The sequence below is a fragment of the Labeo rohita genome, unplaced genomic scaffold (genome assembly GCF_022985175.1).
Source record: "Labeo rohita strain BAU-BD-2019 unplaced genomic scaffold, IGBB_LRoh.1.0 scaffold_1585, whole genome shotgun sequence".
Lineage (NCBI taxonomy): Eukaryota > Metazoa > Chordata > Actinopteri > Cypriniformes > Cyprinidae > Labeo > Labeo rohita.
In genome coordinates this window covers 1-17,236 of record NW_026127764.1, presented here as the reverse complement: position 1 = coordinate 17,236, position 17,236 = coordinate 1, and the positions used below count along the sequence as shown (strand labels likewise).

The 17,236-nt window shown below is 38.1% G+C and overlaps 1 protein-coding gene and 1 pseudogene across 1 annotated transcript; one reads left to right on the top strand and one right to left on the bottom strand.

Moving 5' to 3' along the window:
• Nucleotides 1-1,857: 1,857 nt before the first annotated feature.
• Nucleotides 1,858-7,986, bottom strand: LOC127158586 (uncharacterized; annotated as a pseudogene).
• An 8,175-nt stretch (nucleotides 7,987-16,161) lies between these two features.
• On the top strand, nucleotides 16,162-17,176 carry LOC127158585 (uncharacterized; the record flags this gene model as incomplete). Its single annotated transcript, XM_051101662.1, has 1 exon — nucleotides 16,162-17,176. A coding segment is annotated over one exon (1,015 nt), but the record flags the coding sequence as incomplete, so codon positions are not given.
• Between the last annotated feature and the right edge of the window lie 60 nt (nucleotides 17,177-17,236).

Here is a 17,236-nt window from a genome sequence, read left to right as displayed (position 1 = left end):
ACCAACACTAAGCCTAAACCTACCATCCGTAAACCTAATGACTAAATCTAGCCTTGAACCAACACTAAGCCTAAACCTACCATTCGTAGACCTAACGACTAAATCTAGCCCTGAGCCAGCACTAAGCCTAAACCTACCATTCGTAGCCCTAATGACTAAATCTAGCCCTGAACCAACACTTAACCTAAACCTACCGTTCGTAGCCCTATGGACCTGAACCCTAATTTTCCCACCACAAAGTCAATTTGGAAACCTTAAACAGCACTCGCTGACGGAATGCAATGCCTGATCAGGATTATCGGGCGGTGACTTTCGGGTTACTGCCTGATTCGCTGGTCCGGAGTAAGTTTAGTCAAAAACTTTGCGTTCCCAGAGCCGATCGATGTTCAGATCGAACTTCGAACCAACCTTCGCACTAATTCTAACCAAAAACGAGTGCCTGGTCTTCCACATTCTTAGCCCCATGCCTAATAAGGCTACTCTCCTGGAATGGGAGATGGATAAAGGCTCCCTTGGTATAGTCAGACATGCGTCGGCCCGTGCATTCTCCTCAGTCTCCCTACTCCAAACCTTCCTAGACGGGTGCTAGGTTGGGGGGAGCTGTTGTACTTTTTCTAACCTAACCCTAACCCAAACCCAAACCTACCATTGGTAGACCTAAAGACTAAAAATCTAACCCGAACCAACACCTAACCTAAACCTACCATTCGTAGCCCTAGCCCTGGACCTGAACTAGCTTTTTGCCTTTGACCAACGCTCAGGTGACTAACAACAGATCTTGAACGAAGGGTGGTAGAAGCGTAGTCAAGATCTAAAACCTTAAACAGCACTAACTAGTTTGACGGAATGCAATGCCTGATCAGGATTATCAAGCGGTAGCTTTTGGGTGCTGCCTGATTCGCTGGTCCCCGGAACAAGTTTTCAACTCAAAAACTTTGCGTTCCCAGATCCGATGGATGTTCAGATCTAACTTTGAACCAACCTTCGCATTAAACCTAAAACCAAAACTGAACTCCTGGTCTTCCACAATCTTAGCCCTATGCTCCAAAAACAGCCTATTCCCCTGGAACGGGACATAGATAAAGGCTTTCCTGGTACAGTCAGACATGCGTCGGCCCGTGCATCCTCCTCAGTCTCCCTACTCCAAACCTTCCTAGACGGGTGCTAGGTTGGGGGGAGCTGTTGTAATTTTTCTAACCTAACCCAAGCTTAAAACCGAAACCTCTCTGAAACAATAGTTTTTATAACTACTCTTAACTTATTTTCATTTTACTTAGTACTATCCTTACACTACACCTAAACTTACAAAAAAAAAAAAAAAATTATTTTCAATGTTTGTCTCTGCGTCGTCGAATTTGCGGTTGACATAGGTTTTTGATTCGTCATCAACTTTTACTGTTGATATTGACGAATCACCTTGTGTCATCGACTTTTATCGTCGTTTCTCGCAAATTGACTTTCGCCATCGATTTTTATCGTAGGGTTGACATCAATACATCAACATAAAGACTAATGAAAAACATCAGAACCCAATGAAAAGAGAGCGCTTTCTCATCAAGGGTGAGACAGACACAACACAAAACATAGAGAATTAGGGGTAAGGAACAAAGGATTTAGGGTAAAAAACCTTAAAATAACCGTCATTACAAATACGAGTCCCAAATAGGACATCAACTTTTACTTCAAGGATAAAATTAGGGTTTATGCAGCCAATGGTTTTCCTCGGTAAGGATTATGTCGGTTTGGTGTTTGCATTTTCCACAGAGGGGAGGGTTGGTAAAAGCTTGGCGCGCTCCTTTGGGGGTGTGTCCGCCAGTCCGAACCTCGACCTAGCCTCTTAAAAATCCATTCATTTACATTGGTGAACGGGGAAGCTAGGATAGCCCGTAAAGGGGCTTCTCTGATCCCTTCAGGGAGTTTCTGAGTTGAGGGAAGGTGGCGATGCGTTCGTGCCTTTCCTCTCTTCCAGTGCTTCAGGATGCGGGTCTGGGGGCCCTGGGGTTTCCCTGGTCCCGTCGGGGGCCCCGGTCTATGGAGGGGTGGCGATGCGTTCGTGCCTGCTCTTGGGCCGGGGCGCCCGATTATGGGCTGTGGTTCCCCGTTTTGGGTATTCCTGACTCCTCTGGGGGGCGCCGGGTCGGGGGAGGTGGCGATGCGTTCGTGCCTGTTCCTTGTCCGGTGTCCCGGGATGTGAGCCGGGGTACTCCGGGCTAAATCAGCAAGGGGAGGCGGGGGCGCGGCGACTAGCTCGTGGCGGACCCGTGTCCCTGGGTTCTTGGACCCAGCTGATTTGGGCAAGGGTTCTTGGGTGTTCCGCGGGGGTCCAGGTGAACCTGGGTCCCGGTGGGCACTCAGGGACCTGATCTCTGGCTAACCGGAGAAGGCCCCCACAAAATTGGCAGGGGTAAGGGGAGAAGGACGACCTGGTCGCCGCGGATCCCTGAGCCCTGAGTTCAATAGGAACTCAGCCAATTTGGGCAAGGAACCGTGGGCACTTGGGGGTTCAGACCCCTTTGGGCCTAACGGAACCCTACTCATATCCAGAGTAAGCCCCAAGATGAGACCATTAGACGCAGACTCTTTCCGGGTAGCCTGGGCAACCTCACGGTGACAACAAAGGGTTACTTGGGAGAGTGGTACGTATCCAGCCTCCCTGCAGCCCTCGGGCATTGCACGCGGGGGGGTGGCCTGGGGCTACAGGCCTTAATTGGAGCCCAGTCTTTTAAGGGTGATTAGCACCACTCACACAACAGCACATTTTGCACCAACACCCCTACACACTGACCTTTTTCTTTGCTTGTACTTGGAAATCGTCGATTCTACTACTTTCTTTCGGCAAATCTTGAGACCAACGTTTCAACTTGTTCCCTGCCGTACTTTTTGGGTGAAAAATACTCAAACCATTCTCCTTTCCTTGGACTTTGGTTAGGGCTATAGTAACCGGTAAAAGTTTTTTGCCTTAAAGCTATGTTTACCTTAAATCTAATTTTATTTTAAGTTATTAGATTCGTAAAAGCATACAAAAAAACGCATATTCTATGGAACTACAACCAAAAATTTAAAACCTAAATTACCTACTAGACTTAAAAAGGATCTCCAAACTCAAGAAAGAGACCCAGAACCCAACCTTCTAATTGTGGTTCTGGAAAATAACCCTTTTAGCAATTGACTATAAGACACTCGCCTGGGATTGATCAACCAAGGCGGGCCGCCTCAGAGGAGGGTGTCTAGTGTTTAAAGTGCCGAAACACCCAATGAATCTGAGGTACACTACTGATGAAGTGTCTTAAATATTTCCCTCTCTTAACCATACTTTGAGGGAGTAGTAAAAGTATGTCAAAAGTTGCCTCATTAAAGAAAGAAAATATAGATCAAGTCGAAAATATCACCACTCGAAACAACCCTCGTATTAAACCTGACCAAAATAACCCTAGGACACAGAAACCTAATGCCTCCAATCCCACCCATTTTCAACCTTTAACAGAATTTCAACTGTTCAAAACTTAGGGAACTTAAACCCGGTTTCTGATTCATCAGAACACACCTCAAACAGCACTTGCTAACGGAATGCGATGCCGGGTCGGGATTATCGAGCAGTAGCTCTCGAGTTGCGGCTTGGTTCGCTGATCCGGAGCAAGTTGAGTCAAAAACTTTGCATTCCCAAGTCCAATCGACGTTCGGACCTAATCTCCAATTGACCTTCCCTAATCACTAAATCTAGTCTTGAACGAACACTCGGCCCAAACCTACCAAATCTAGCTCCGAAACAACGCCCAGCCCAAACCTACCATTGGTAGACCTAAGGACTAAAAATCTAGCCCGAACCAACACCTAACCTAAACCTACCATTCGTAGCCCTATGGACCTGAACCTTTGCCTTTCCATCGCAACGGTGACTTAGCCGCACCTTGAACGAAGGGTGGTCGTAGTCAAGATTAAAACCTTAAACAGCACTCGCTGACGGAATGCAATGCCTGATCAGGATTATCGAGCGGTAACTTTTGGGTGCTGCTTGGTTCGCTGGTCCGGAACAAGTTTAGTCAAAAACTTTGCGTTCCCAGATCCGATGGACGTTCAGATTTAACTTTGAACCAACCTTCGCATTAAACCTAACCGAAACTGAACTCCTGGTCTTCCAAAATCTTAGCCCTACGCTCCAAAAACAGCCTATTCTCCTGGAACGGGACATAGATAAAGGCTTTCCTGGTACAGTCAGACATGCGTCGGCCCGTGCATCATCCTCAGTCTCCCTACTCCAAACCTTCCTAGACGGGTGCTAGGTTGGGGGGAGCTGTTGTAATTTTTCTAACCTAACCCACCTCAAGAAGTAATCTGTCATTTTAATTACTGAAGATGATGTCTCATTTGATGGTTGTATGTCATCATCCCTGTCTTGTTCTTTCTCCTCAAGGTCCTCTATTTCTTCAGGACTTCCAATTGAATTTTGTCTGAGTAATGATGGACGCTCCTGAAATACCCACCACATGCATACATATCTGTGGACACAGCTCAGTCTGTGTTTACTGCCCCTACACTGACAGTGCCATTTTCCAGACACTGGGTCAAATGTTACAATAGTTCGCCCAAGCTGACACCAGTTGTCTATGAGCCTAGTAAATACAGAAAAGTATATGTACGTCTGTGACAGGCCATGTTCCCCCCAAAAAATAGGGAAGACACAGTCAACATCCTCTTCACAGGCTTTCAAATGTAATTCCTTACATTCCTGTACTCTGGAGTTTGAGATTAGTCCTTTGTTGAACATTTTATCTAAAGAAGCAGTGTCTAGTGGTGGTGGAGGAATGTAACGCTGTGCAGAGACAGTTCTGCGAAGGTGGTGGCATTCAGTTCCAGGGTGTCCACTCCTGGCTGCAATCTTTGCCATGTCCCTACAAATTTCTGACTCGCAGTATATTTTTCCAAGAAGAAGCGACTTAATTACATGGACTGGAACTCTTGGCCCATGTAGTTCCTTTGGAGTGACGTATACTGCATTCTTTTGGTCTATGCAAAGCATAGGTTGCTCCAAACCATGTTGCATTCTCTCATGCCTTTTTTAGATTAGATGTGTTGGAAAAGGGAGCTGAACATATTTGACATTTATAGCGACCCTTTTGTGAATCGGTTTGTGACTGTTTGTTCTTTCAATTGGGTATTGGCCTGCTCCTCTGAAATTTTTACTTCAGAAAATGAATCTTTGTCTTCATGAATGGGTTGCTGGGTCACTAACAAATAAAGAAAAAAAAGATGTATAACATTGTAAGCCCTATTCCACAATCCACTGCTAAAATAAGCAACTGAACTGAAGTGATATTACTGAAAAATGGTCGAACCTGAAGACTTTTCTGTCACTTCATAACCTATGAATGCAGAGAAAAATATTATTCGTGCAAGTTCTATGGCATTCGCGCTGAATAATAGTTTTGTATAATGAATACAGATGCAAACATAGCTGCACATTCAATATTACAGTACACTGTGTTGGGCCAAAGTAAAAATGAACACAAACCGTGGTTTTTCAGGTGAGCTTTGAAATCCTCTGCTCTCCCTACAGTATGTCTGCAGTCTGGGCAATGCCAGTGACTCTGGCCTTGTGCTCCATCAGTGCAGTAACAGGGTATAATCAACTTCACTATAAGAAAGTACATAAAAAACACACCGTGAGAAACATCTAATGAGAAGATCCATTGATCAATTCTTTGAGTAAATTACCAGTGTTTGCTTCTCTGTAAAATACTGCATATCTATAATGCCGCTTTAACAGATGTGTCTTAGTCAGCGCTACTGCAGTCCTGCAGTATGGACAGACAGTGTCTGAATCACTATGCAGACTGTACAGTTCTTCCTCTGAGGCAAACACAAATTGCCTCTCTAAAAAAAGACAGATTTGAAGCAGCTTTTGACTTTTGTACAGTTACATGTTATTAACTTTGTTTGAGAAATTTAAATTGTGATTAAAATTTTCATGAAAAAAAAAAAAAAAAAAAAAACTACAATTACCAAGTGTTTATTACAATAAAGAACATCTGTTTTTTAAACAGAATGTCCAGGGGTGTCATGCAAAGTACTTTTCTTTAAGATAATGTTGATATACATCAATATGACTGACCCCAAATGCACACCCAAATGCAGTACAGGCACAAAGTAAAGAACTTTGTCACAAAAACGAGCCAAAAAAAAGAGTTGCAGTCAAGGGAAAATATATGTAAATGTACTTTACTTGCCTGCCATGGTCATGGCTTCTAAGACGTAAATTCTGAAATCTATTGAAAAAAAAAAAATAATGAAGGATAAAAAAAAAGAAAATTGTTTACAACAGTCTAAAACAAATGACATCAATAATATGAAGTCATATAATAAATTTCCCAATATATATAGTTTCACAAAATCAGTGAATTTCATTTAACCATTAAGGAACAATAGAGAATGTAATCAGTAATTGGCTGCCTTTATGTATGTGGGCCATTCTACCAAACTGGTTCTAAGTCAGAATTGGAGGCATGTTTAATTTTTTTTTTTTCCAAAAACTTTGTATCAATGCAAATTTTATAATTTTCAGAAAGTTTTGGAATATTTTTCATCTTCTCTGATTATCATTATCAAAACACAATAATTAAATAGGAAGGGTTATATTCACCTAATAAGTTTTTGTTTACATCTACGTTGTAAATATATCTTTTACTATTTTATTAAAATAGTAAACGTTTTCACAGGTAAATGAATAACAATTACAATTTTAACAACATTTTAAGTGTATGAGATTAAGGATTCATTGCTTTGAAGATAGATTTAACCAAACACTATAATAACATTTTTAATAATTACATGTACTTTATTTTGGAATATTGGTTGTGACTGCACATTTTCAGTTACAGTAATGTGATCTTTGTAAACATGTAAGATTTGAATACTAAATGATTTTTAAATGTATTTTACTGTTGTGGGACAGCAGTTTGCACCAATTCTATAGAATGGCCCATATTAATTTAATAACGTACATGTTCAGAAAAATACTCTCTTCAGTTTTCATTTTATTTTTTCTGTTACCTGTTAAATTGTGAATAAGAAAAAGGCAATTATAAAATGTAGTTATTTTTATTTTTTAATAACACTGATCAAAAACGCAAAATAGAAAACAACTATCAGAAAATCATGTCAGAAGTCGTTTGAAAAAAAGCATAAATAGCCTACCTTCTTCATAAACATTCTACAGACAAAGGAGCGCAGCAACGACCCTCGTCACGGCCACATTCTTCTGTATTAGCAGAAAAACATGGATTACACAGACATTTCTCATGTTTCTCATTTTAAAAACTTTTCATTTACATTCAAATAATAGCCTACTGCTTTATTCTGTATTAAATCTATTCTAAATTCCCATGAAAAAAAAATAATAATTCAGTGTGGTTAGGACATTTTTGGCCTTGACATGACTTAGCCTAGTTGGAAAAAGTCTTAATCAACCTGAATTAAACCCTACGCATTGTATGAACTGAATGTTAAACATAAAACAAACAATGCTTCTATTTATATGCTGCGGTTCGACTGATTGATTGACCTAATCATTTATGTACGCCTTAGCGACTGAAACTGACGCAGAATGATTTCACTTTAATGAATGATTTTACTTTACTCTTTCTGTAGCGAACAACATTAGTATACTGACATATATAAGACATTAACGTTAAGTAACGTTAATAGTTCTCTAAACAATTTTGCCAGTCTGTCAGCTAATGTTTTAATTTATTAATGCTAGCAAACAAACGGGAAATACCATATTCGATCCGATTCTCTGGGAAAGAAAAAAAAATGACTAAAGGGTATCACCTTTAGAATTTAACTAACGTTTCAGTACATATTACTTAATGTCATAACAGTTACATACTTCATAATTATATTAACATTTACTTACCTTTCATAATCAGACAGGCTGCTGCTAATGCTGAATCGCTGACCGTTAAACCGCCGTTCCATAGCACACGACATTCGATTGTCGCATTCCTCCCCCTAGTGGCGGTTAAGGCTAGGAAGGTTACAGCTGTGGCTACCGGGCATGCGCACATAAATCTAAAATTATTTTTAAATTTTTATTTTCAATCTAATAGATAGAAAAATTTATTTCAATGTTAGTTTCCGGTCGGAGTTGTATCCCTTCCATTGGCAACTGCACAGATCTTTCAAACTGGCCATGTTGCAGCCGTTAAGCTCGGCATATTCGCCTTTGTAAAATAAATTATTTGAATAAAATCAATGTATGAATGTATCGTCACAAAACAAATGACCCCTAAAATAAAAACATAGTAGGTTTTATGGGGTTAATCACCGTAAATCAGAGGTTCTCCCAAACCTCCCCTATCATGTGGCACCCCCCCAAAAAAACGATGATGAAAACATTTCCGCACTGGTGGAAACACAACGAGACTTCACTTTTGCTTTCACTTTCGAGACCGGCTCGGAAAGCGTTTAGTGTCTCTGTCAGCAGCAGCAAATCAGTGCAGCTGGAAGAGATCCGCGTTCAAGCGCACGCAACACGCAATAGGCTGAAAATGCCACAAAGCACCAGCAAATGTAATTACAATGAATGTGTCAGGGAAATAAGGAGATATTTGAATTATTTATTAATAAACCAGTGTTTTCAGTGTCCCAAGGATGAAGTTGCCGATCCTGACTCACCATCTCTCTGGACGCGCCTTTAGAGAAATGCATTTTTACATATTGAAAGTTTTTGTGACAGTATTTGTTTTATTTCGTTAATTAATATCAAGCTTTCTATAGATATATGTATCATGTCTGTGAGGTTTGTATTTGCTGAGTTTCGGTTCATTTTTGTGAAGCGCTCCTGTTGAGGCAACAGAAAGCGCATCATGTTTGTTTTCTTTATTTAATAAAAGCACCTTTTGCAACGTTTTGTTGATGCTGTGAGTGCACACAAATAAAAGTAGACCCTTAACAGTTGCGAAAGATGTATTATGAGCAAAAATGGCGGAATATTTTTAAATTGTTTCCACTGAAAAAAAAATGCAAGTCATCGCGCTGGCGCCTCAATGTCCTGCAATGCGCTTTTAGCTTCCACTCTCCGCACAAATTTGGGTATGCGTCTAATAGCGCACATTTCTCTAAGTTTAACGTTGCAACTAACATTGTTTTATACTTGAACTCTTTTGGGCCTATATCTATAGATTTTATTTTAAGCAAGTCGTGATGATTTGAGAAGGCAAAATTGATCAAACAGTCCTTACTTTAAATATAGCCTAAAGTTTTCGTTTTTTAATGAACAAAAATGCTCCAAACGTGTTTTTTTTTTTTTTTTTTTTAAATTAACTTAACAAAAGAATGAAACGAAATAAAATTACTTTGCCATTACATACAAAACTGACCTATTTCAATAGATGAAAAAGTAGTATAAGCTGTTTTGGGAGAAGGGGGGAAAAAGACGGGCTCTGGCCGATAATTCTGATAAGCTGTCGGACAAGGGCCGGGCTAGGAAATATACATGAGGCCCGTGCAGGGCTATAATGAACATTTATCCGAATACTTTAATTATTGTTCAGTGTTTGCAACACAGAAATATAACCTATACCGTATATCCTGGTCGTAAAGCTTGTTCAAACAAAGCTTAACTTACATGAGCAGAGCTCTCTCTGGATCAGAGGTTGCGCGAAAGCAGGTTTAAATATTCCGATGTGATTGCGATTTCAAAGGTTTTATAGACATAGCGAAATAAAAAAATAATAATAATAATAATATTTTATATATATATATATATATATATATATATATATACACACACACACACTGTAAAATCCAATAGTTTACCTTACTTAGATATAATTAGTTATCTTTACTTAATTGCTATACTTACTAGGTTTTATTAAGTTACAGCTACTTTCAAGCGAGTAAAACAATTTACTTACTACTTTGAGTGACGCTTACTTAAAATATTCAAGTAGCCAAAAAGGAACCAATGACATTAATAAACCAGTGAGAGGCAGCAGTGCACTAATGTTGCTAATTTGCAAAATAACAACAGAAGAAAAGCAATTTTTTTGAGGTGGCAATTGTTAATCTGCAGTTATTTTTCACTAGTTACATTCACTCATTTCCCAAAGTCATCTTGAATGTTGTTTCAATACAACTACATATTTGGGAGAACATCACATAAACTGACTTCATAAATTGATTTTCATAAAATGTTGTTGGTGTGTCTGTCTTTATTTATTTATTTTTTAATTTATTTATATATATTTTTTTTACTTACCATTATAGTGATTAATATTCCGTTTGGTTGGGCACTTGGAACTTTGTTTTTTTTATTATGATTTTCTTCCTATTGATGCAGCAATGCAACATGAAGTCATAATTTTTGATTTCAAGGGAAGAAAAGTAATAAGTACATTGCTTTTAGAAGGAAACCTTCTAATTGTGATGTTGTGATTAGCTAAATCTTTTAATTCTTTAGCTAATGTATTTTTAAATGTATTAATGATGTTTTATGATTTCATTGTTCTACATAAACACCTTGAGAGTTTACTGGGTTGAGACAGTCTTTTAATAAATGTGGTAACGTTCTCAAGTCACAAACTTCAACATTTAGCACATGAATCACAACAATGGTAACAATTCAATTTTTTTTTTAATTATTTGTGACAATAACCATTATATTATTTTATAGTCTCTTTTTGTTGTGCTACTACTGACACAAGTCAGTAAATAAAATTAGCAAATAAAAACAACAACAGTAAAACAAAGCAATTTTATAATTTATCCATGCCGCAATGCACTCTGGGAGTCAGTGAGTAGCTATACTAAGTCAAGTGTAACCCTAAAGTAAATGATTGAGTACCCCCTACAGTTCTTTTTTAGTTACTAGAACTTACGTGTAAGTAAACTATACTAAGCATTTGTCAGTACAACATACTATTCCTATTTCACTTTACTTAGTTTTTTTAAGGCAATCGGTTTGCATGTTTTTTTTTTTTAAGTAAACCCAACTAATTAGATTTTACAGTGTGTGTGTGTGTATATATATATATATATGTATATGTGTGTATATGTGTATATATGGACCTTTCTCACATATATGCAACCTAACGGCTGGGTAAAAAAAAAATCCATTTGCTCATATAGCAAAAGAAAAACTCCACGATTTCAACCTTCAAACTTTCACGACTTTCAACCAAAGGGAAAAAATTTAAAGAAACTAATATTGGCAGTCAGAAGAGAGAACAATGTCAAAATTACCATCCCTCCCATACTGGTTTAGAAACACCCTCACATTAGCGATAACTGTTTGTTTGTAAGTTGATGAAAAGGTGAGATAATATAAAGTCTAGTGTTATAAATGTACATACATTTAAAAATAATAAAAAATAAAAACATAATTTTTCAAGGATTTATGATTATGATGACCGCTGAAACGCGTCACCACAGTCCTGTAAAAAAGGGTCCACTGTCCTGCTGTCTACGTGTACTAACTTCTGTACGTACTGTTTTAAGACAGAAATAAATTGAAGAATAATAGTGTACGAAAAATATCAGTACAAAGGCATTTAACAAAAAACATATACAAAAGTACAAATATATATGTATATATATATATATATATATATATATATATATATATAGATAGATAGATATATATATATATATATATATATATATATATATATATATATATATATATATATATATATATATATATATATAGATATAGATATATATAGATATATAGATATATATAGATATATATTTATTCAATTATAATAAAGCCACAAAATGTTAAACATTACGATAAAAAAAAAAAAAAATGGAATGAGCGCGAGTCAACTGCGGCTGGTTGAGCGTCCAGAGAAGCGTCAGTAAGCAACCAGTCGTGATCACAGTCATTTGACTGCTTTACCTGGGGAACAAAATCTAAAACATCAATCATACAAAAGAATAGAGTCATAAGAATATATTTATAATATTTAACAATGCATTTTTATGCAGAGAGTGTGATAGGAAACGCGTTATATTCGCAGGTCAGCGGCAGCTGGCTGGTTGAGCGTGAATGGCTGGAGCTGCCACTGACGGGTCACGTGACCTTGGAACGAGGGAACGTATTAAACTCGGAGCGCTCTTGCGGTTGGCTGACTGAGCGACCAGTAGAAACGGCATTAACCAACCAGTAGGAATCACCGCCATTTGAACACTTTAATCGCGCTGAAAGTAAAGAACTGAACAGGTTCACAACAAGAAATTAAGCACAAAACACAAAATCCGCCGAAAATCTGTTGTTGCTGAAACTTGAGGCATACTGCCAGCTGGCAGCTCATGTTATAGTCAGACATGATTCTAATGCAACGCGCATCACCGCGGATCAGTAGCTGAGTATCTCTTCAGCAAGCCGACACGCAAACTGACACAAATGAAACTGAAAGTAAGTTGCAGATGCTCAACACACCAGCATTTTCATCAGAAGTACTGAGACTAACTGTATTTCCAGTGCTAATACCGCACTCTCTCCTGTTGCAGCGTTTAATCTTGAAATTAGCTGATCATTAATAAAATGCAGCGCATATGTGTTGCTTTCATTGATGTGAACTCTGTTAAGTTTGCATATAGCGCAGGGAATTGAACAACGGGTTTATATCCGTTTCGTGAGGACATATATGTGGCCAAGTGTAAATGGAAACGTTTTAACAAATCAGACAGATATCCAATCAGGGAAAATGCATGAAGTGACCAGGTGTGAACAGGCCCTAAATGCGAGCAGTTTAACAGGTGTACCTAAAAAAAGTGGCTGAAAAAATAAAGGTGATTTGACATGATTGATGTTTAGAATTAAAAATAAAACAAATGATATGACCAAAATCAAACATTTACTAATAACTGTCAGTGTTTTAGTCCTGTTTTGCCACAGTAGTCCTACCTGTGTTCCCATATTTGGTCATTTTCCTTTCCTTGTTTTGTTTGATTGCTTTTAAGTGTCTCTCATTTAGTCCTTTGTTACTTATGTCATACCCTGTGCTCCTGTGTACCTGCTTTTGGTTTATTATTAAAGTCTTTTTTTGTTTAAACTTATTCTTTGTCTCCTCGTTCCCTCCAATGCATCATGACAATAATACAAATTACAATTTTATGTTCAATAAGGTTGTGTTCAATAATTTATCATTTGAATTAGTTTATAAAGATTTCTTGTTTTTCCTTCACAGCAAAAAGCCCAGTGTTAAATTAACTCTCCTGAGAGTTTATTTGAGTCCACACTCAAGAACCGGTGTATGAATATCAACAACGGTGACAAATGACGTATTCAGATAAACAGATCAACTCTGAACATCACAAAACAAGCTACTAAAAAGTCACATAAAAACAGCAAAAGCAAAAGAAAATAGTAAGAATAAAAGAAGTTACAAAGACAATTCAGCTCATAATTTATTCATGCTGCAATGCATGATGGGAGCCACAACTTGGTGTTCTCTTCAGTGTTACTTTTAACACTCTTGAGTGTGGAGCCAAATGAACTCCCAGGAGAGTTAATTTAACACTGGGCTGTGTTGTATTTGTTTTTTATTTGTTTTATTTTTGTTTTGTTTATACTTTGTTTTATTTTTTTTGTAAAACTACGCAAGGTGTGGGATTAATACCCTTACGAAAATTAACCAAGGTTTTACTACAAATAAAACCATAAAAACACAGTTCCTATAGTTAAACCATGGTAACTACAAATTAACCATGGTTTTAGTATTCTAACCATAGTTTAACCATGGTATTTGTAGTAAAACTGTGGTTTTACAAATGGTAGTCAATACACCAAAAAGGTGCTGAATAAAAGTGGAAACAGTGAAAGAGGAAGGAATAAGAGCTCGAGGTGAACAGTTTTAGGTTTTAGCACCATGTCACGTTGATGTCATGTGGCATTTTTATAGCATGTTTATAGGCAGTAAGCGTGGGTCGTGGCAGCACACACACTGTGCGATGATCAGGCTGAATTTCTGACACTGTCAAAATGATCGTAGGCTGTCTTTGCTTGCAAGATCGTGACAACGGCCATCTTTGAACCTAGATATAGGACCACAGATTAGGAGCCACGATCACCGCCACGATTGTTTCACAATGTCAATCTTTCGTCTGGGACAGCCGAAAATCGTGCAGTGTGTCTCGGGCTTAAATAGCAGTGGACTGCTGGAAAGGCGTACTTATATGCCACCTATTGGACGATACTGGCAGTATGCTTCTATGTCAGGGGTGTCCAAAGTATGTAATGAATTTCAAATGGACTGCAGCTTGTTTCCAGCCACCGCAAGCATTTTTGATCATTTTCACCACATTTTCCTGGCCCCAAAATATAGAGATAGCTGGAAAATTTCATCTTTGACAGGGAAATGTGTCCTAAATGATGGACAATAAATGCAGCCTTGGTGAGCAGAAGAGACTTCTTTCATATATAAAAGAAATTCCTTTCAGGGGACTAAATTAGCTTCACAGTAGGGTCTAACCCAGCACACACTGAAAAAATATTTTGTTGGTTCAACTTAGAAATTGATCTTCATGCGGTAACATCTACAATAACTGGTTTTGTTCAAATGAAATAAATGATTTAAGATTACTGATTATAACTGAATTCAACCAACCTGAAAAAAAAAAAGTTTTATTGAATCATAACAGTCAGTAGATGTAACCTGATTCTCCATTTAGGTAAAATTGTCACTACTGTTGAGATTCACGTGCTGATTCTTGATCTTTGTGTGAGTCAAAAAGACACAGATCAAAACACTTCCTATATAATACAAGGAGAAAAATCACAATATCTGATTGCCAAGACATCATGAGACTAACAGCTCACATTCTCACACATCAGACTCCTGATATGACCTGTGAGTCTGACTATTACATGACTAGATCAATAATAATCAAGATCAGATCAGAGTTTCTCTCACAACTGCTGCAATAACAAACGTGTTTTAGAAATACACAGTTACTGCAATCAGAGAAGAATTGATGTTAAGTATTCAAGAATCAAGAGCCCAGTTAAATCAAACGCTTATCTCCACAATGGAGACTTCAAACCTGATTATTTTCAATAAAACATCAACATCTAAACCTCAATTCTCAATAAGAAGTTTAGTATGAAAGAAATAAAGTTAGACTGGATTGTAATAAGTGTGAGAGAGAGATATGGTGATTTTTTTTTTAACTATTTTGAAGAGTAGTGCTGTCCATTGTGATTTTCACTTTGCTGCAACTTAAAATATTGAATAATTTCAAATCATGATTTGTCATTGAAGCAACATTCACTAATCATCATGGAGCAGGTGTGCATGTTTTGAATGTGTTTATTCTCAACATTATTGGAAGTTGTATGTTGGGTCAATGTGATGGATTTAAGTTGAAATAACATTCTCTCATTTTATGTTACATAATCTTGATTGAACTAGGTTATAACAACAAAACTAGAATTATAGGTAGCTTCACAGCTTCACTTTTTACAGTGCAATAGGAACTACAAGTAATGGTAGTGTACATTGATTGGCAAAGCACACATGATAACACCGGCACCCAACATTTTAAAAAGCCATGTAAACACATTTACTCTACAAACATGGAAAACATCGCTCACAGCATTTACTTGTTGTCTGCAGTTTTGTGTTCTTTTCTCAGCCTTGATGATATGTAATACTATTACATGAAAGAACTGAGCTATTTTTCCTTGAATTTGGCTTTTTTTTTTGTCACATTCAGTATTTAGATTTTGAACACACTGAAAATCTCTAGAATAATTTTATCATCTTTTCTGGAAGTGTTTCCAAAAAACAGCTGCATATTCAGACGATGTAACACTTTTAAAATGTCATGCTTCAAGATTAGGATGTTCACTCAAGATATTCAATTTTGTCTACAGTACAGCCTGACACAGTGTGAATACTAATGATACTATTTCAAACTATTCTTCTTTTTTTTCCTTTCAGTGGCACAGGTGGAAACAGGTCAGGAAAAAACAATTAGACAACGCCAGTCTGCTGTTAATGACAACCTTAAGATGTCAGGCGAAACCACAAGCAGCGAAAACACGGGAACAGATCTCAACCACATGAAGGGCTTAAGTATTGCACAAAATATAAAGGACAACTGGAGCAGAAAAATATTAGATGGAAGCAATGAAAACCTACCAATGTTTAACTCCATCTGGATGAAACATGGAAGAACAGTGATGGATTCTGCAGAAGAAGCACATTTGGGAAAAACATCCCAAAAGAGAACAAGACCATTATGATGATTGGAGCCACAGGAGCAGGAAAAACCACTCAAATCAACAGCATGATCAACTACATTCTGGGAGTGCAATGGGAAGACGACTTCCGGTTTGTGCTGATAGATGAAGGGAGGCAGAAATCCCAGGCTGAAAGTCAGACGTCACAGATCACAGCATATCAAATTAATCACATGGATGGCTTCCAGGTCCAATATTCTTTGACCATTGTGGACACACCAGGCTTTGGTGATACTAGAGGCATTTCACATGACCAGAAAATCACAGCACAGATTCAGGAGTTCTTCTCTGCCCGTGGAGGGATCGACTGCATTGATGCTGTGTGTTTCGTAGTACAGGCTTCGCTTGCTCGTCTGACACACGCACAGAAATATATCTTCGACTCCATTCTTTCCATATTTGGGAAGGATATTGCTGAAAACATCCTTGTGCTGGTCACTTTTGCAGATGGGAAAACACCTCCGGTTCTCGAGGCCATCAAAGTCTCCCAGGTTCCCTGTTCTACCAATGAGTCTGGAGATCCAATGCATTTCAAGTTCAACAACTCTGCCATGTTTGCTACCAATAATAAATCTGGAGGAGCCAAGGAGTCTGATTGTGAAAACTTTGATCAGATGTTCTGGAATCTAGGATTTTCTAGCATGACAAAATTCTTCACATCCCTTAACATGATGGAAACTAAGAGCTTGTCTCTGACACAGGAGGTCTTAAAAGAGCGACAACAGCTAGAAGTGCTTGTGGAACGACTCCAGCCCCAGATTAATGCTGGTCTGACAAAACTGAATGAAATCAGGAAGACGAGAGCTGCTCTGGAGCAGCACAAGGCTGAAATGGATGCAAACAAGGACTTTGAATACGAGATTGAAGTAACTGTCCCAAAACAGATTAAAAACACATCTACCTCCTTCTTAACCAACTGCCAAACTTGTCACTTTACATGTCATGACAAATGCATTTATGCAAATAACTGTGATAATATAAGTGCTC